The sequence below is a fragment of the Cydia splendana genome, chromosome 2 (assembly GCF_910591565.1).
Source record: "Cydia splendana chromosome 2, ilCydSple1.2, whole genome shotgun sequence".
Lineage (NCBI taxonomy): Eukaryota > Metazoa > Arthropoda > Insecta > Lepidoptera > Tortricidae > Cydia > Cydia splendana.
Genome location: NC_085961.1, coordinates 28310929 through 28331715, shown reverse-complemented (window position 1 = coordinate 28331715; position 20787 = coordinate 28310929). Strand labels below are relative to the sequence as shown.

Here is a 20787-nt window from a genome sequence, read left to right as displayed (position 1 = left end):
TTATGATTTAAATCTAATTAGGCCTTAGATGTACATAGATGTATGTACAATTGTACATGTAAATACTTCCGTGATACATTATAATTTAAAAAAATATAATATACCTAATTATGAAGTTTGAGCTTACTGTGGGACTAGGTCGATTTGTGTAAGCTTGTTCCATAGCATGAGGTATAGTTTTGCACAATGTGAGATACGTTGTGAACTGGCGTACCTATGTACTCGGCGAGTCATATGATGAGAAGGAGTGTGAGAATTCTCGCCGCGCTGGCCACACCCTGCACTCGCCTGCAGAAGTTCTAAACCAATGTGAGTCGGTGTATGTTGCGTACCTGTCGCACACTCGGCGAGACATATGATGAGAAGCAGTGCGAGAATTCTCACCGCACTGGCCGCGCCCTGCACTCGCCTGCCTGAAGTTCTAAATCAATGTGAGTCGGTTTACGTTGCGTACCTGTCGCACACTCGGCGAGACATATGATAAGAAGCAGTGCGAGAATTCTCGCCGTACTGCCCACGCCCTGTACTCGCCTGCTTAAGTTTTAAATCAATGTGAGTCGGTGTATGTTGCGTACCTGTCGCACACTCGGCGAGACATATGATGAGAAGCAGTGCGAGAATTCTCGCTGCGCTGGCCGCGCCCTGCACTCGCCTGCTGTCGATTCTGTGCATTGTGGAGTGTGATGGAATGCTGTGGACAAACATAATTGTTTTACCATTAACGTCAGTTCTATAAAGTACTAGTTCTTTTACAAAAAAAATACTTTACATAATTATGTTTATTTCACTGGTTTAGGATGCCTACAGTTCTAATTTAACAATTTGTTATAGTTTTGATGTTGTTATGATACGACATTGACACGGCTCGCATCTAGTGCTTCTCGCACGCACCAATAAGTGCAAGCGAAATGCTTATTGAAATGAAAATGAAATGAAATTAAATAAAAATATTTATTTTCAGGCAACTATTGGCCCATAGATGAATACCTTAAAACTAGCGTAGATTTTATTATAAAATATATCTTAAAACTAAAAACACACAATTATGGTTGCGATGCAGTTCGCAACCTCGCAGTGTCAGGGAGCCGGCCGCGGAACCGCCGGAACTTGACACTCTTCGGCCAAAACTCCTCCTTGGTGAAGGTCGCTCACCACAAAAGAAGTAAAATTCACACTGTGTCGAGATTCCAACTACACTCACTTATCTTCCTGAGTACCTGGCCTTTATAAAGGATTTAATCCAAATCGAATAATTGAATTAAAATGGAATACAAGAAGGTCCAATTTCAAAACTGCAATAATGACAAGCGGGACTCAGGAGGTTATTGACATGACTGACGCGCGGGGACCAATCAGCGTGACCGGTTGACAAGCTCGTGACAAAACAAGATCAAAACCTAAACCAAAGTTAATAAATATTTTGTCTCCTGTTATTAGAGAAGAGAGGTAAACATAGTCATAATTGAATGGAGATGGATATTGTTTCACATTGAAGGTCGTCGTAAGTTAGACGTTTCATGAGTTATTAATACCTACTTGTACCTGGGCATTTCTATTTTGTACCCCCAACTTGCATCTTAGATTTAGGAATTTTTATATTATTTCCACTCAGAATCAAGAGCCCTTTCGATCCTAATACAAGAACCAATCCATCCAAGAACAAAACGGACAACAAAAAATTGTATGAAATTTTGGGGACACTTCTCCCAAAAATTTAATACAATTTTTTGCTGGCCATTTTGTTACGGTCATAGAAGGTTGTATTGAAAACCGTAACCAAAAGGACCAACAATTTTGGGGACACGTTTTTTCTCAGTTAAAATGGAAAAAGCTCGTGATTCTGAGTAGAAATAATATAAAAATTCCCAATTCTAACACAAAAAATGTTGGTACAACTTTTAAATAGAAATGCCCACATATGACTATTTTATACTTGACTATTATTGAGTGTAATGAGTATGTGTCTATACTGAATAAACTTTAGAAACACATTTAAGTAATTAGTACATTGAAGCTTAAAGTTTAGAACCAAAATTAGAATTTGATACCTACTATTCCGTACAACATTAGTTTTCGTTATTGTAATAAATTAACATAAGTCACGTGACTATTTCCATACATTATTTAAGTATCGTTTGACGTTTTCTATCAACGATTGTCATTTGGGCGTCGATCGTGATGTCAACATTAACACATTCAATGCCGAAAACCCGACTGTCGGGTATTTTATGATTTCGTTCCCAGGCCGACGACCCGATAGTCGGGATCGTGGTCCTACTGCTTTATATGACGAAATTGTTGTGGCCTGGCGCGGACGTCTTGTTTGGCTGGGTGGCAATACTGGCAATGAATGTGTTAAATATACAGTGACATCCTAAGATAGTTTTTGTCAAAATGGAATAAAATTTTCCACTTTGAATTTTTCCCCTTTATTTTTTTTTCCTAAGCTTAATGGAGTAAAAAAACACAAAGTGCCTAATTTTGATTTTGAAAAGCATACCTTTAAAATCAGCCTACTTTTCTATTTAACAATTAAGAAGAGGGAAAATTTGCATTTGACAATTAACAACCTTCGTGAAAGCTTCAATATTGTTTATCAAAGAACACAAAATCAGGACGCTAAAATATTAATCGGGAAATTGAATTATTTATGAATAGCTCTTGAATTAACTTATTTAAATTTACCTGTTTATGATTTACCTTGAAATAGGATAGTGCTGTCTAAAATGTTTATTTTTGCTGGGAAATGAAATACCTACCTAATTTGTGATACGTAGGTATAAACGAGACCGGGTACGAACCAGCTTAAGAAACCGGAGTAAAATTACATTGCCTCTGGGTTAAAAATACATGGTTTTCAATACTACCAATATTATTTTTGCCATGTAATATTCTCTTCATCAAGTCTAGTTAAATTGGCAGCTAAACTATTAATAAAATCTTAATTAATTGCGCGTGCTGGGACCCCATAGAGTTTCAACTCCAAATGGTACAAAATGGTACTCTCTACCTAGGCTCTTATATTTATTTAAAATTACAATGGGTAATCCTAGCTGGACTGTTTGCGGGGACTAACTTAGTCTAATTAGTTCAAATATATTAGGCCCCGTGAGACTAAGGTAGAATCGCAACTTTGCCTATTAATCCTATTATCAAGATTTCTTAAGTTTATCTACTCGTATTCCCTACAGATTCCTAGACAAGAAGTGACAATCGCTATGGGAAAAAACATTGGAAATTTCTTCTTCCTAAAAAAAAAACTTCCATAAAATTTTTGATGATTCCGCCAACGTCAAAAGTGTGCTCGTAGAGAATGACGTTGTTCCTTTTAGTAAACTAATAACTGGACTTCACAAATAACCACCATGATTTTCCGGGTCTTGACTGAAGAATGGTTAAACGCATTTCAAGGTTATTTTTTCATTTACTCCACACTTCCACGTTAGTTCACTACATAAACTATCAATATTACTCGTACATTTTAAACAACGTTAATAAGCGAAAAGCAAAAAAAAATGTCGGTTAAACAATTTTAGTAGTAAAAGGCGCGCAATTAAAATTTTCTATGGGACAATTAATTTTACCTACCTACATTTTTTGTTTACTACCCACCTACCTACAAATTTGCAGCTTTTTTTTACTAACGGAAATGGTTTTAAAGACTACATATTCTCAAGACGACTTCGCAATTTTCAAGTTGTACCGGAAATCTCTCTTTCACTTTGATTTGCTTGGCTTTTGTTGATAACTTATTGTTATCTTGGATACCGATACTGGTCCCACCAATGCCACGCTATTGTGTCAAACATAAATAGGTACCTATTAATTATATTTCACGAAACAGTGCACCTTTTAATTATCTAAGAGCTTGTTCCACAAATACTACACGTGTACTGATTGTTGTCGACTGGCTGGCATGCGACCTCTTTCGTAGAGTTAGACCAAGAAAAGTCTACAGAGATTTTGACAGTACACGCAGTGCCAGTGTTATTTATACGTCATAATTTCATAGAAGTTTGACGTTTAAAATAACACCTGCACTGCGTGTGCTGTCAAAATCCCTGCAGACTTTTCTTGGTCGAACTCTACATATTATTCGTGAAGTCTTTATACTTTTGATTCTGGTTCCATGTCTAAGGCAGTCTGCCTATGTCACCGTAATATATTATTTTGCTGTATCTTCTTTATTAAAATAATTAACTTGTAACACCTAGTGTTTGCATCATTTCATCTCATTATACAGTCCACACGTTAGCCATCACTGATCTTGGAATGTTTGTGGTTATTTTGTATTTTGTTATCATTCGCCCGTTCGTCTTGCTCGTACCAATACACTTACAAACAAGTGCGAGCGAAAACCTTGACATCAGCATGTAAGTTTAAATTCTCCTCAGTGACATAATCCTTCAATAAAAAAAAACCTTTATTCTAGGTTATTCTATTGCACACAACCTGCCCTATCGAGTTGACAGCTCAAGATTGCAGACTAATAACCAAAGCCCAAGAGAAAGCATTTAAAAGGCAATTTGCCGGAATCGCAGAATGCATTTCAGCGTCCATTGAAACCGCAAAGCATCTGCTTCTGTATCTTTGCGAGGCTTTCCATTCATATCCACCTTGTCACGGCTGCGGACATGCAAATGTATTGTCGAGATAAACGCTGCTTCATCTGGCTTGTAAGGCACAGGCGAGAGCGATTTACTAGAAGTACACTACAGTAGACCCGAGTTACTTTAGCACTAAAGTATGTTGTTGTGGCCTTAAGGACGTATTATATTTAAATTACTACTTAAACAATAAGTTTACCTACCGTTTATACTTTTTGCAACTCCTAATCAACATTTTTGGAATTAGAATTCTATAAGGATAGAAAACCGAAATCACGCCGAAATACAATTAATTTGACTAAGTAGCAACTTTCAAACCATACCAAAATAATTTGGAATTAAGTGCCATTGTGTCACAACTGGTAAGATGATAAAATACTCACTACTTAAATGACTGCAATATTAAATACATAGGTATTGCAGTTTGTCCGAATATTGAAGGTTGTGCGAATTAGACTGCGGGGTTGCGTGATACATCGCTACCGTAATGAATTTTGTACTTCATAGTTTTAAGATATATTTTTTTAAATATGAAAGTTACTTTCTTGGTATTTATCTATGGGCCACTAGTTGCCTGAAATATATATTTTTATTTGATTTCACTTTATTCATTACATCTATGTGTTTATGTTACCTTGTGACACCGCGTACTGGCCCGGGATTGTATCCGTTACAACAAGATAAATACAGGTTATACACGCAACCACTCTATCTCGCTACCGCTCATGAATTGAGCGTGTTCTTCTTTACCTATTATGATCTTTTATTCTTTTTGTTCCACGGAGATGTGCACTGATAAAAGACTGTATCGCTGCGATTTATTTTATGCCATAACTGTTTTAATCTCTCTACTTACTTTATTTCATTCGGACATGTTGCAACTTGTTACAATTTTTCTGATTGTATGTAAGTTTTTTATGTTGTATAGTGTGGCTGATTCTTTAATATCGTATATACAATAGTTATTTCAACGAGAGACACTCTTTTGTACTTATAGAATTTTGTTTTAAGAGTTCAAAATAAAATAAATAAGTATTGCAATCCATCCGTTTAATTATGACATTCTGAAAAAACTAAACAGGATCAAGCAACAAGCCACTCTCGCGGCTCGATTCGGAAAATGAATTAGATTTCTACTAGACTTCAACAAGTTACGATACGGATAATTTAAAGATATTTGTAAGATAGATATGTCAAATTTGACGTTTCCGCGATTCTGGAGGTCCTCTTGAACGATTTCGACAAGTTATGACTTAGATATCCAAGTCACATCTAGTCGATATCTAATGTGGATCTAAATGATCTCTAAATCGTCTCAAGATCTTGTGATTATCTCGAAATCCGAATAGGCCCGTCGGCCCAATTCGAACTTTAAGACACGTCAGTTAATAGATCTAGAAACGATATGGATTAGATAATATCAGTGTCAAATGTGACCTTTCTTTAAACAAAAACGTCACTTTTGACAATGACACATCTAATCCATATCGTTTCTAGATCTATTGAATAGAGTGAAACGTAGCTTTAGTTACCAAGGGATTTTATAATTTACAGATTCCTTTGGCTTTCGCAAGGTATTTAAATAAAATTACTAATTATTTACTGAAGGAAGGAACAACAATATTAATTCATTTTAAGTTTCATAGTGGGTGGATGTACTAAGATAATAAGAAATTGTTCTCAATTAATACAATAAAGCAGAATTAAAGAGGAATTTTTGATATTACATAAATTAATCTTAATTATTCATGTTTTATTAGAAAACAAATAAACATCAAGGCGCTCAAATTTGGCGTTGTTCAATTACGCATTTGCAAGCGTACTTAGTCTACAATGACTGCTTACTAATATGCATACCGTAGGCACAGGCAGTATCAAACGCAACATATAAAACAACGCGTCAAAAATACGAGTATCTGCCACCCTCTATACTTTTCCAAATTGTGATACATCTTTATGCGCTCCACTCACTATCAGTATAAGTCATTATTTTGTCATTACTTCAAAAATATCAAAATAGTTAAATAACTTCATTATCTTCCGTCATTCTATCTGTCATTTCTGATTCCATTATTCTAATCAATTCACTGTCAGTAGTAATATGATTTCTAGTGTCATTACATTGACATAACTCCAAAACTGAAGGGAAATATTTAAATAAACTTCATTACTTGCCGTCATTCCTTCATGCCAATCCCTACACTATCACTAAAAAAGTCATTCCTTCAAATTAATGTCATTATTCATGATACTGTCCGGCCCATATTACAGTTTGCGTTCATAAGTATCTGCCATAGTTTAATTGTTCTATAGAACAATTCTCCTTATGTTAAGCTTTAAAAAAAGGGATCCTATCTCATTGCATAATAATTAATTGTCATAATGTAATGTTACGCATAAATCTCTTTTCGCATATTTTTTCTCCAGCTGAAACAGAAAGTATTTTCGAAAATATTTTGCATAGGTTGTGTAGAACAGGGTAGGTTAGGTTAGGTTTGTGTTATAATTTTTCAGAGTTGTTAATATTTCCAGCACAATAACAATTATGCGAAATGAGTGTTATGCGTAACATTACATTAGGACAATCAATTATTATGCGACCCAATATGGACCCTTTAAAAAATGGTAGATACTTATGACGGGTAGTCTGATCCGCTACTTTTGACGCTGACTGTACATCAATGTTATTATTTACCACGAAAAAATAATAATCAAATACGACAGCACACACTGAAAGAAATGTGATTGCTAAAAGGATTGCCGCCGTTCCACAATCAACTCAATTAAATTGACACAGAGTGAACTAGGTTTAAATATTGAACAAGTTGTGTTTGTGTTTTGTTACTTTATTAATCGAGTTATTACCAGTACTAATATATTTACTACATACTGTTTTTTTTTTAACTATAAAGTACTACGCCACACATTTTCTATGCAAGAAGAAATTGAGCGTTCCATACTACTTCCTATGGGCTATGTAATAATTATGTAGTACTTCATAGTAAAAAACAGACTACTTATATGATCTTATTTTCCTACGATCAAGATTAACAATCAATAATCCTAATACTTCGCATTTTTACTTCATTACTAAATGTATTATTTAGCATTAAATTAAAAAAAAATTATTATATTTCCTGTTATAGAAAAGCATAACTACAATTTCGTCCATTGGTGGTACAGCGAAAAGGATAAATCATCAAAAATATGTTATTTAAATGAATGTAAGTACTTCTTTTTGACAAAAAGTTAAAATTTTATTTTTAAATTTTATTGATACTACTTTATTGCACATAAAATATGTAATAAATACAAATGGTGGAATGAATGCCTTAAGAAATTCTCTACCAGTCAACCAGCACCACCAGGCCACCACCAGTTGACCAGGCATTTATGGGTTGGATACTTTTCCCTAAATTACGTCCAATTACGATGCAATTATATACTACTTATATGTAGGTAATGTGATATTTAATATTAAAGTAACGAATATCATGGTACGCCAAAGTTAATTTGTTTTGTTTTCCCTATAAAAGATCTGAAGGCTGCCACATGCAGTAAAAAAAGAGATTAAAATGAACAAGCACTTTTCATAATAACTTTTTGTACTAAAATTGTTCATAAACGAGCATTTAAGTAATTATTTAATTTGCTTTGAATGAGAGGGTTACGCTATAAACATGTGAAAAAAACTGGAAAGTAAACCTGTACATGACATTACGTTTTAGTTTATTTAGTTAAGTACCTACCTATAATTTTGAGAACTCGCCAAAACATCTTTGAATGTCTAAAATATGCGCATTTAACGTGTCTTCTGACAGCCGCTGTTGGTTAAAAGTCCTTTTTTTGTACAGAACCACTCATTGCGTTGTGACATTGATGAACGGAAGGAAATGTGTAAGTACAGTGTACAAGTGAAGGTACATGTCATATAAATATGCGATTTATTACACAGATCTAGGAAGCTTAGCTTAAAGATAATAAAATTATAGTGTGCAACAAAAGGGAAGCCACTACGTATACGCATATTTCATGAATGCGAAAGAGGCAGACTACAAACGAAATACAAAAAAAAAACAAAACATACAAATCCCTTCCCCCTCTTCCCTTCTTATCCCTTAAAGGGATAAGTTCGCCTTTGTACTGCCTATCCTGTGCCATAAATTTGTTATAAAGAGTTTATACATACATACAAAGGTTAGAGGACTGAAAAATACGGAAACTTATATTCAGGAGATGCGTTGGATGGTTGTATCTTGGAATATACATACATACACATACATAAAATCACGCCTAAATATTTCCCAGAGTGGTAGGCAGAGACCACGGATTTCCACTTGCTACGATCCTGACATACCTCTTTCGCTTCTTTCACTTTCATAATAATCCTCATACACGCTCGCCGGTTTAGGGTGCTCTTTCTTCAGGATTTCCCCGATCTGATCAGAGAAAGTCCGCCGAGTTCTACCCCTTCCAACTCCCACTTCTACTTCTCCCTTATACACTCTCTTTGTTAGCCTTCTTTCACTCATTCTTTCCACGTGTCCAAACCATCTCAACATACCTTTCTCAATTTTTATCACTACATCTTCCATTTAGTCCACACTTTTCCCTTATCACACTGTTCCTAATTCTATCTTGCAATCTCACACCACACAAACTTCTCAACGCTCTCATTTCCACTGCATTTAATTGGCTCTAATGCCTCCTCTACCATACCCAATTTTCGCTACCGTACATAAGTGTAGGCACCAAAACCCCTCTATAAATATACTGGAAATATCCATATACTTATCTTGGAATATACTGTTGCAAAAGCAAATAATTAGGGTAAAAGTGGGATAGATGCCCCACTTTTTAAAATTACATGTCATCTCTTAGTACAAAAAGCAAGATGCCTTATTTGTAAAACGGGTAGGTACTTTGGTTTATTAGCTTAAATTTTATGAAAAATGTTTATTACATTATCTTTGATATTACAAAGTATTGGCGATTATTGCGGACCTCTAAATTTTGGGACAACTACTATCCCATATATACTACTATCGGGCAGATTATACAATATGTCAACGAGTATATATACTTGGGCCAGTTAGTCTCTTTCAGTGACCGGCAAGACAAGGAAGTTGAGCGCCGTGTTCAAAATGCCTGGAAGAGCTACTGGTCCATGAAGGAGCTAATGAAGGGCGACCTTCCTATGTCACTCAAGCGTAAATTCGTTGACATGTGTATTCTGCCTGTCCTAACCTACGGTGCCCAAACATGGTCGCTCACTGAGAGTCAGAAGTCCAAATTGAAGGTTTGCCAGCGAGCAATGGAGCGCAGTATTCTAGGTGTCACAAGGACGGATCGCATCCGAAACACCACATTGCGCTCCAAAACACGCATAGCTGACGTGGGGGAGAAGACCGCCAGACTGAAGTGGGACCGGGCGGGTCACGTCTGCCGCATGCATTCGGATAGGTGGGCTAGTATAGCCACCAAGTGGATGCCGCAAAAGAAGCGCGGACGTGGCAGGCCCAGACGGAGATGGCGGGACGACTTAGACGCCTTCATCAGTGGCTGGCCCTACAACGGGAGTTGCCTAATCCATGTAAATTACGTTTAGGATAGATGCCCCGTCGAGAAAGAGGATATTTATCCCGCAAAAACTTTGATCGCACCTAGCCGTCCCATGCAAATGCACAGAGACATGCAACACGGTCAACTTAGTTGTAGTTGCAGAGTCTCTCGATAGATAAATAAAATAACATGTGTTTCATTCGCGAAACTAGAGTAATTGCAATCAAGGCAACTATACCCCCGGGGCATCTATCCCAGTTTTACCCAAATTTTACGACTTGCCTTTATTTCTTCATCAATGGGTGCAACTTTTAGACTTCATAAATCTTCTTTAGGGTTTCGTAGTCACCTAGAAACCCTTATAGTTTCGCCATGTCTGTCTGTCTGTCCGAGGCTTTGCTCCATGACCGTTAATGCTAGAAAGCTGCGATTTGGCATGCATACATACATCATGAATTGCGACAGAACGGTAAAATAAAAACTATAAGTAAATAAGTTTTTTTGTGTAGTTACCTTCCATACAATATACTTATATTTTTTTCATTTTTTTTTGCTTTGTCCCGAGATTGTGGGGTGTTGTTGGATAGGTACTTATTTTAAAACGAATACGGGTCTCCGAAAACTATTTCTTGATAAAGTTAATATTTTCGGAAATAATCGCTCCGAAAGAAAAAAAATATGTGCCCTTCCTCCCACTAACTTTTGAACCATGGGTCCAAAAAATATAAAAAAAATCGTGAAATAAAAGCTTAATAAACACTTTCAATGAAAACTAGCGAACATAATCGGTCCAGTCGTTTTTAACTTACTGCAAAAAATCTTCTTTTCTTAGTAAAAAGACGTAAGTACAAAGCGTTGCAAAAGTATATACTCCCTTATAAGCTTGTGATGTACTTACATACTTACTAATAGCCCCAGTTTGGCCTATTTTGACAGTAACTACGAAACCCTACACTAAGCATGGCCCGACATGCTCTTGGCCGATTTATTTAATAACTAAGAACTGACTAAGAACTACATTGAATGGAAATGCTTAGGTATTATAAGACCCGAGTTGCGAGACTATTACCTAGTTCACTGGTTCACATCTGTAATCCGTATCCGATGACATTTCCTACCCGTTCGTTTTTAGGGTTCCGTACCAAAAGGGTAAAAAGGAACCCTTATAGTGTAACTCTGTTCGTCCGTCTGTTTGTCACATCGCTAATAACCCGAGAACTACTTACGCTATCGATTTAAAAACGTGTTACGAGTATCTTAAAAATTAATGAAAAAAAGGAATGAAATAAATGCATTTGTATTTTTATTTTGTAAAATATTTTTCTTTAGCCTTGATATACAAACACAAACGTTTGTTAAAATTATCAACAATATACCACAATAAAATGTTTGTCTTCATGTTTTTGGTCTAATCTCTATCTTATTGCGAGAGTGATGTATCATGATCAAAGTGCAACAATCACTGTGCCCACAATTCCCTGTTTTCAAACATTTCCAGAAAGTGTATAAAAAATATTTTCAAAAATTCTATTAAATATCATATAATTATCGAACTTGCTATCATCGAAGTCCCGAGAAGAAGATAGTTTTAAGTATGTTTGATATAATAGTCGCGAATAAACAACTCATTATTTCGTAGCACTTCCTCGTAGTTATAAAATATTTCAATTTCATACAAGGGGCCTTGTTAGCGCAGTCTACATTCGGCCGGCCGCTCACCCATATTGGTCAAACAATACGCTTCCAAAACAAGAAAAGCGAAAATATACTGATGAAAATGGTGATCCCGCAAGTTACAAAGAAAAAGGCCATAAATTTAGAAAGTCGAATTTTCGGGTTAGGTCGTCAAAAACGACATTTTAAAGTTATCTAGCTAGTATTCGTTGGTTTGCATCTAAAGCTGACAAACATTCATAATGCAATATTTTAGAAGACAGACAAAACCACATCTGATTGAACTTTGTGAAAAAGATATATATAGGTAACTTTATCTTTTTGGACCTAATAAAGAAGTAAAGGAATGTTCTTAAACTTCTATTATAAGAAGCCCAGGCCGTATTAGGAAGGGTCAATATCCGAAAATCCCCATTTGGTAAAGGGCTAGATTTGTGATATTCATAAGTTTCAAACTTTGCCTGAGCAAGAATATGAAACTAATGTATTTTTGCCAAACGTTCACATGTTTGGGAAAATCATCCTTATACATTTAACTTTTAAGTAACTATTTGTTTGCACTTTTTGGTGAAAATTTTTACACATTCAACCGCAACTAGGATTGTCTGCCTTAAGTTACTATACGGAAAAGAAATAAAGAAGAAATCTCTTAGAGGAAGAGATACCTTGTAAGGATAAGTTCGTGTTTGTTTATTGTATTTACTTTAGTTTTAACCTGTGTACACAAAAGTGCACATTCATTGGTACGAGCCGGGGTTTGAACCCGCGACCGCCGGATTGAAAGTTGTACGCGCTTTCCGCTAGGCCACCAGCTCTTTTAATAACTCGAAGACAATGGATGTTTAAAACATTTGGTTTATACTTCATTGCTCTTTGTAACTTACAGTTTTTAATTCATATCAAAATGTGTATGTGTGTAAACTAGTGCCTACGCCAATTATCGGGATTAGTTACTAAGTGGACCCCAGACTCCCATGAGCCGTGGCAAAAGCCGGTATAACACGAGATGATGATGATCAAAATATTTGTAATAATGTTGTGTATGATATAGTCATTTATTTACATTAAAATAATATAAACATGCCACATGACGGATCACCATGTCGGTCAGTTACAAGAAAAGTGTTATTAACAACCTAAAACAATTTTAGAAATTTCAATGAAAATTAATTATGTTTAACATTATGACATATTGTTTTAGGACTGTAAGGTAAATTTCGGTGATACTATTTAATATGAATATCACTTCATTTGCAGAAAACATGAAAATGACTAGATTTGTTCTTTAGGTTAAAGTTTTCTGATTGCGCTAAATATGCTTCGTCGTGATTCCTTGACCCAGCCAACCTCCTAAGTCCTGAGTTCCTTTAAAAAGAACAAATTAAAATCGAATTTTGAACTATAATGGAATGAAATAAGGTTCCAAATTCAAAACTGCAAAAATGACTCTGGGTCTTAGAAGGTTAACCGTTTCATTGGCGCCCAACGTGGAGCCCGAACCCATGACCCTGAGATATCCAAATATTTATTTTGCATCTACTAACTAGTATAGTATTGACCTTTTATCCTCATAGAGACATATATAAATCTGAATTACCAATCATTTTATAATTTGTTATTATACTCTAACTCTGTACGTACTTGTCACCGAGACAACTTAGTGCTTTCTGACTTGAACTCGCGGCACTTTGACAACGTCTCGGACAGTTGGTTCTCTGAGGAATACACCCGTCCAATGTTTAATTGGTTAATAGTTGTTACCGTCCAGCCATAGGCTTGTATACAAACATTGATTTATTAGTTATTTATTTTAATTATAATGTACAATACAGGAAAATTCAAATGATGGATTGAAGCAAAGTAGTTAACAATTAGTAGCATCTAAAAAGTTTAAAGGTGTTTTCGATTACGATAAGCATAAAGATATTAAGTTTTAATAACTTTCATTTGACATTCGGATGTCAACTGCAGCAGAGCTGTATTACTGTCACGACATTACTGCGGCGGCATTGTCAATCTCCTGTATAAAATAAGTGACGTTCGCCGTCGCAATACGTACTACCGCGATTATGACGTTCTATCCGTCACTAATGTTATCAAAGAAATTGAGATATACAGCAGTGGCTTCAATGCCGCCGCAGTAATGTCGCAACAGTTACTATATATTATTCATCATTCTCTTACCCTTGTCCCATTCACTTGGGGTTGGCGCAGCATGTCTTTCTCTTCCACACCTCTCTGTCGCCCGTCATTTCATCACTCACTTGCGTTCGTTTCATATCATCTCTCACACAGTCCATCCACCTTTTCCTCGGTTTTCCTTTCCTCGTACTTCCTTTTCGTAAAACCTTTCTCCTCACATGACTTTCATCCCTCCGCATCACATGCCCGTACCACGCTAAGCGATTAGTTACTATATATTATTATATTCTTTAAATATCGCAGACAAGTAGAGATCCATTAAAAACATTTTTTCAATTCAACCTCTAAATTGATGGAATTGGGATTAAAAGTTTTCAACAACTTTTACCCTGACGCATTTAAAGAAAAAGCTGAATAAACCAATGTTTTCCAGTAAAAAGAACCATGAAACTATGAATTCATCTGAATAAATTCTGCCACTTTTGATATTCCGCAAACACTACTCAACCGGAAAAGTAGTTTTAATCCGCAATCCGCAGTCTCCCCCAGTCATAAAATGTTACAATTTAATTAAATATTTGCTTAACCATTAAAGTTCATATTAATTAGGTCGATGTAATTTTATAGCTTTCGAAAAGCATTGGTTTTTATATTGACCGCACAATTCGTCTTTTTTAATATATAATATATATTATCATGATGGTGGCAAATGGTGATATGTAGCCAACGTGTTGTTAAGGATGACTCACGCTAGACCGGGCCGGGGCCGGGCCGGAGCTTCCCGCGCTTCGTTTTCTATGGAAAGCACCATGTGATCACCGATCAGCCGTCATAGAAAATGATATCGGACTCCTCAGCCCAGGCCCGGCCCGGTCTATCTGAAGTTATCTTTTAAGCGGACTCGGTAGCCTGCAACGCTTGTGACAACAGTCACGATAGAGGTGTTACATGCGCGTTGCCGATATAATCCGGTCATGTATTATAATGATTTACTATGTTAAATTATGACACGTTTCTAGCAAATTAACTTTTTCTACTATTTATATTTGTCGATAAAATGTCTGTCAGTGATATCTTAAGTTGGCCACTGACGCGCCTTCCAACAGTCCAAATAGCGTGGCTGCAATCCAAAATCGGTCCGTAAATGTCAAAAACGTACAATGTTTAATATTAGGATGCCGTCCATTTGGATGAATCCATTGTAACGGCATCCATTTGGAAGGCTCGTCAGTGGCCTGCTTTAAATCAATTTCATTAGAAGCGCGGAGTGGGAGTTCATTAAGTACCTATACAAAAGTTACAATTATTTGTGAAAATAATCAAATAAGTAAGCCCCGAACAAAGTTTAAAACAATGTTTTGAAATTTTAAGAATAGTTATATTACAAAACAACTTAAGTGTCAAAGTAGGTACCTATACCTATACATACAGTTACAAACAATAAAAGTAATAATTGAATTACTTTTGATTGCAACATGCAATTTGTATTATTTTAGTTCAATAAAATCTATAACAATCGGCTTTTGGCACCGCAAAGAAATATTACAATTTCATTTGACAACGTAGGTACTTCGTTTTACTGTTTCATTATAAACACCTTAAAGATCTAACGAAAAACTTCTAAAAAAACCGGACAAGTGCGAGTCGGACTCGCCCACCGAGGGTTCCGTACTTTTTAGTATTTGTTGTTATAGCGGCAACAGAAATACATCATCTGTGAAAATTTCAACTATCTGACTATCACGGTTCATGAGATACAGCCTGGTGACAGACGGACGGACGGACGGACGGACAGCGGAGTCTTAGTAATAGGGTCCCGTTTTTACCCTTTGGGTACGGAACCCTAAAAACCGGACAAGTGCGAGTCGGACTCGCCCACCGAGGGTTCCGTACTTTTTAGTATTTGTTGTTATAGCGGCAACAGAAATACATCATCCGTGAAAATTTCAACTACCTGACTATCACGGTTCATGAGATACAGCCTGGTGACAGACGGACGGACGGACGGACGGACAGCGGAGTAAAAAGTAAAGATATGTCCTTAATTTATTCCCGATACGACCTAAGTTTTCATCAGTTTGATAGGTTGAGTACCTACATTGGAATCTTTTATCTTCATACGCGTCTCATTAATAATATATGGTAAATAAAACAGATATGTAAGTAGCGGATGGTCCCTAATAACATAAGGATATAATTATATTTTTGCTGTAAATAGGAATAAGTATTTTTATTATATTTTCGTGATTCGGATACCTGACTGTGGATTTATAATTAATTTGTTATTTTTTGTTTGAAATCAATTTATTATGTCATATGATTAAATAAATATTTTTGTACCAAACTTTGTCTAACCAGTCAATAAAAAATTTTGGTTAAATGGTTGGGCATTAAATTAATATATACCTTCTATTTAAAAGAGTTACAACAAGTGTTTAATATTTGTTTGTTTCTTATTATATTAGCATTATATTCAAGCTGGAAAAAAAACATATTTAGAAGCCTTAGTGTAATTGATTCCGTTATTTAACTCCCATAATCTGATATTTGTTAAATTTCTAAACTACAATCGAACTTCAATAAACTTTTCTAAATATGTACCCAAAAGGATAAACTCCAACCGCCCTATCTTTAAAAGTAAAAAAAAACTTTAAATACTCTTATCAGCCAAACCCATAAATTCTAACCAGCCTATCTTTCCGAAGAAAAATAAATTCTAAATTCAAAAACTTACGTTTCAACCCGTTCGCCCCTATCCAGCCAGCTCTGAGCGCGGAATACAGGTATCTACTTGGCGCGCCATAGCCGCCAAGGCTTATATACTCACGGGCGTTTGGTCTGTTTCGCTTATGGGGTTAAATTTGTATGAAACTCTTGTTTAGAGCGTGGCGTTTTCACGTAGGTTGGTATGTGACGTAATTGTGAAATATGGAAAAAGCGTTTAGTGGTCGTTTGGGGGTTTATTAAGAATGTGCTGGATTATGGTTAATTTTGAGATTATAGTCTTTGCCGTTTAATAAAATTGGGGTTTTAATAATAATCGGATACAAAATTAAGCCATTGAGGCAATAAATGACAAATAAATACGATTGATGATCAACTGCGATTAAGTAGAATATTATGCCAATGCGAAAAAAAAATTCTAATAAATCGTGCTATTCGAAATTACCATAACGACAACAATTATCATAACAGATGATTGTTGCTGTGCGAAAAAATGATTTCCTATCAATCGGTATATTATACTATATTTTTTCAACCAAAAAACGTCACTTTTAACACTAACAGATCGGTAACGTACCGCCTGTGACTTCTTACGAATGAGACGCACGAGTGACTGATAAAAAATTAAGTACATCATTTTGTCATCAAAATTTAAGATCGAATTGCCCTCTCGGACGTCTAGGTTATCTAAGTAGGTATGTTTTAAAAAGCTTTAAAAATTTGAGTCATAAAATTTCGACAAAATCCTAATTCCCAAATTTAATCGCACTGAAAAAAGGAAGGCATATTTCATTGTTTATCTGTTTTTGTTTCGTTAGCTCGTCAAATTTGCCGCGAATTAACATTTTCCATTTTATAAAAGACTAAATCCCTATGGCAATAGGGTAGTTTTTTCTTTGATAGACTACAAAATGATTCGATTGCCTGGACTTGATAAAAAATAATTATTAAATAATAAGCGCTTGTAGAAGTATTTACAGTGCTTATCAAAGATTTTGAACTGAGATTTGTACGCTGTTATTATAACATTTAGATATTGTACGGTTAAACTAAGTTAATCTAAAATTAAAATTTTTTTTATAGTATTCAAAATATGATAATATTCATTGTTATCATCTATAGTACAATAACAATATCAATGTTATAACTTTGTCCGAGTGTATTTGCTAGTTTGCAAAGAATTAATTTCAGTTGTCAAATTTCCCGGTAGATGTCGCTGTGCCATGCGTGAAAAATTCTAGTTCGCGCTGTTAAGATTTTTCCGGGAAACATGACCTCTGGCCGGTACTTAAGATTTTCTAGCTTTTATACTATAAAACAGTTGTTTTACTCGGTTTATTTCGTTATTGTTTCGTCAATCTTGTTTTTATTTTCAAAACCGGCCTACATAAGTGTAGGTAAGGGTAAACTTTTTAATTTGAGACTACATAAAGCGATGACAAGTTGAATACTTTTTAAAAGATAAACAGGCAGAAAATCAAGGATATTATACTGACCAGACTAACGAAACAGACACCGCAGTAAGCGTATGAGCAGCGTGAGGTCACCACATTTTTTTATTTTTTTTTATTTAGCCTACTTTGGTGTCCCACTGCTGGGCAAAGGCCTCCCCTCGTTTTCTCCACTCGACCCTGTCATCGGCATTTTCCCACCATTTGGGGTAGAATGCGTCCAAGTCGTCCCGCCATCTCCTTTTCGGTCTGCCTAAACCCCGACCTGCACCGTCTATTGTGTTCCGTAGGTCCCACTTAGTAACCATTTTGGCCCCCAACTTTCAGGGTGCATGCGGCAGACATGTCCAGCCCAGTTCCACTTAAGCTTAGCGGTCTGGACGCATACATCTACAACCTTACCTCAATATGCGAGGTCACCACAACATGCAGTTTTAAGGTGACATTTGGGTGTCAACTGCAGCTGCGTTGCAACATTTCTGCGCCGTCGTTAATGCCGCCGCAGTACCTGTAAATAAGTATTCTTATTAAAACGAGTGACAAATTTAACATTATAATCACGACAGTAATAAGTCGACGAAGGTCACTTTTTTTCAAAAGTACGGCGGGCAGTCACCGAGGGGGTAATAAATGGGACAAGTATATAGTATGGAAGTATGTTTCCTTATTGAGTTTTATCTGGCTTTTATAACTAACTCCATAAAAACACACGTACAATACAATACAAATCCTCTTTATTGCACAACCTCAAGAAACATTTACAGAGAGACATACATTATACATGAAGACACACGTAACAACAGGCGGTCTTATCGCTTAAGAGCGATCTCTTCCAGACAAACTTACACCTTACCTTACCTCACCTTACCCTATAATTATGTGCGTGAGCTTTTATGTGCGGTGACCATGAGTTGTATTGAATCCTGCGTCTTGTGCGGCTTAAGGTGGTCTGTGTATCCTCAGCGATGCTCAGAAAGAAGATATTCTTTGAAATAGACAAACATCTGAGTACGGTTTTATTCTACCTACTAAATATAAATTGGATGGGCAAAACATTGGTTATTTCTTAGAAATCTAACCTATTTTGCATGATGTTCGATTTGAAAAAGAAACAATTGTATAACGCAAATATGTATTTTATTTGTCTGTTTACAGTTTTGATAGTTAACTAACCAAATCTGTTTTGTAATTTTACACAGAAACAAAAAATAATCTTGGTTTAAACCATAGTCTAATAAAACATGGTCTTCCATTCCCAGAGTGACACCGGCCTACGTCACAACAACATGGCCGCTATATATAGCGCTATCGCATATTATCATATAGCGCTGTCGCATGATGACGTAGGCCCGTGTCAGTTAGGTGACCTAGAAAAGACGGGAATGGAGTACCAGGCGGAGTATATTATTATACCATGGTTTAAACATTACATGGAAGTTTAGAAATATAGGCATAGACAATATACTGTAGAGCGTCGGTACGTATAGGTACCTACTAACTGTTGTCGTGTTGACGTGAAATTTTTTTTAAATACTAATGTAGGAAGAAACTAACCAAAAAAACGTTCGGTATCATATTACTTTCCAGATGGCGTTAATATTAATATTTAACAAATTAAAACATATCAGTGAAAGAATAAGGATCAAAGCCAAATAGCGTTCTAACAGTTATAATCTTCTGTCGAAAGATGGTAGTAAATTTACAGTGGCCACATAATTTACTTTGACAATCCGCCTCTATACGGGCATTTCTCAGGAGGGCCATTTTTACGTGTCCGGGGCAATAAATGATTGAATTTACTGTTCAATAAATCTGAATTAATTTAGGTATGATCTTCAGCCTATATTCTGTCTGGGACACTATAAAATTATTTATTTATTATTTATATAATACAAGAAAAAAAAATTCAAATGCCAAAAATGATGTTCGGTGGGAGTGTCCCGCACCCAGATTTCATGAAACAAAAAATTATTACTCAAGATGGGGCATTAGATCGGAGTTATTATGGGGATTCACGCATAAGGTATTAGTTAACTTATCATATTCTTTATATCACAATAATGTGTTTGCTCAGCTCATTGAATAAAACCAAATTTACGATGTGTCCCGGGCTAGTGCCTGATTTCGGTGTAATTTGCAAAACATGTCGGTACTCCTTCAAAGTTGTAAACCAGGAACTCAGTGTCTCAAACATAGTATGCTTTAGTTGTGCCTTAACCGTTGAATAGAGTAGAGGTACAGTCACAGTATAATAAAGTGATTTTTTAAAGGTTTCTCCGTCCTTCGGTGTGTTTGGTTCTATGTTTTTTTGAGATCGGTGGTGCAATTTACTCCGAAAGTTTCAGTGCATTTATCGTTATGCAAGTGATAAAGAAATCCTCGAAAGTACGTAAATCCAACATTATTACATCTCCTCTGTATCACTCATGCTATTTCTGTAATTGCTAAAAAGCGATTAATTTTGACATCGCTGGTGTTGATTTCCTTGGATTCGGTGGATTTTTTGACCACCGATATCAAAAAAGTGATCACTGAATTCAAATCCTGCTCTGTAAACTAGTTTGTTGTACTAATTTATCACACGTAAAAATTGCAATTACGTTGTATAAACGTAAAATTATGTTTGT

At 35.8% G+C, this 20787-nt stretch overlaps 1 protein-coding gene across 2 annotated transcripts in view; it reads right to left on the bottom strand.

Annotated features, from left to right (window-relative positions):
• LOC134806077 (neuropeptide CCHamide-1) overlaps window positions 1-16778 on the bottom strand; it is a 61636-nt gene extending 44858 nt beyond the window's left edge. Inside the window, exons 1-2 of one of the 2 annotated variants that reach the window (XM_063779345.1) lie at window positions 16720-16778; window positions 576-691 (exon numbers count right to left, since the gene is read on the bottom strand). In XM_063779345.1, the coding sequence (XP_063635415.1) occupies window positions 576-672 (97 nt within the window). In that variant the 5' untranslated portion in view covers window positions 673-691; window positions 16720-16778. The remainder of the gene's footprint in view (window positions 1-575; window positions 692-16719) is intronic. The other variant, XM_063779346.1, reaches the window with a different exon arrangement.
• Window positions 16779-20787: the final 4009 nt, after the last annotated feature.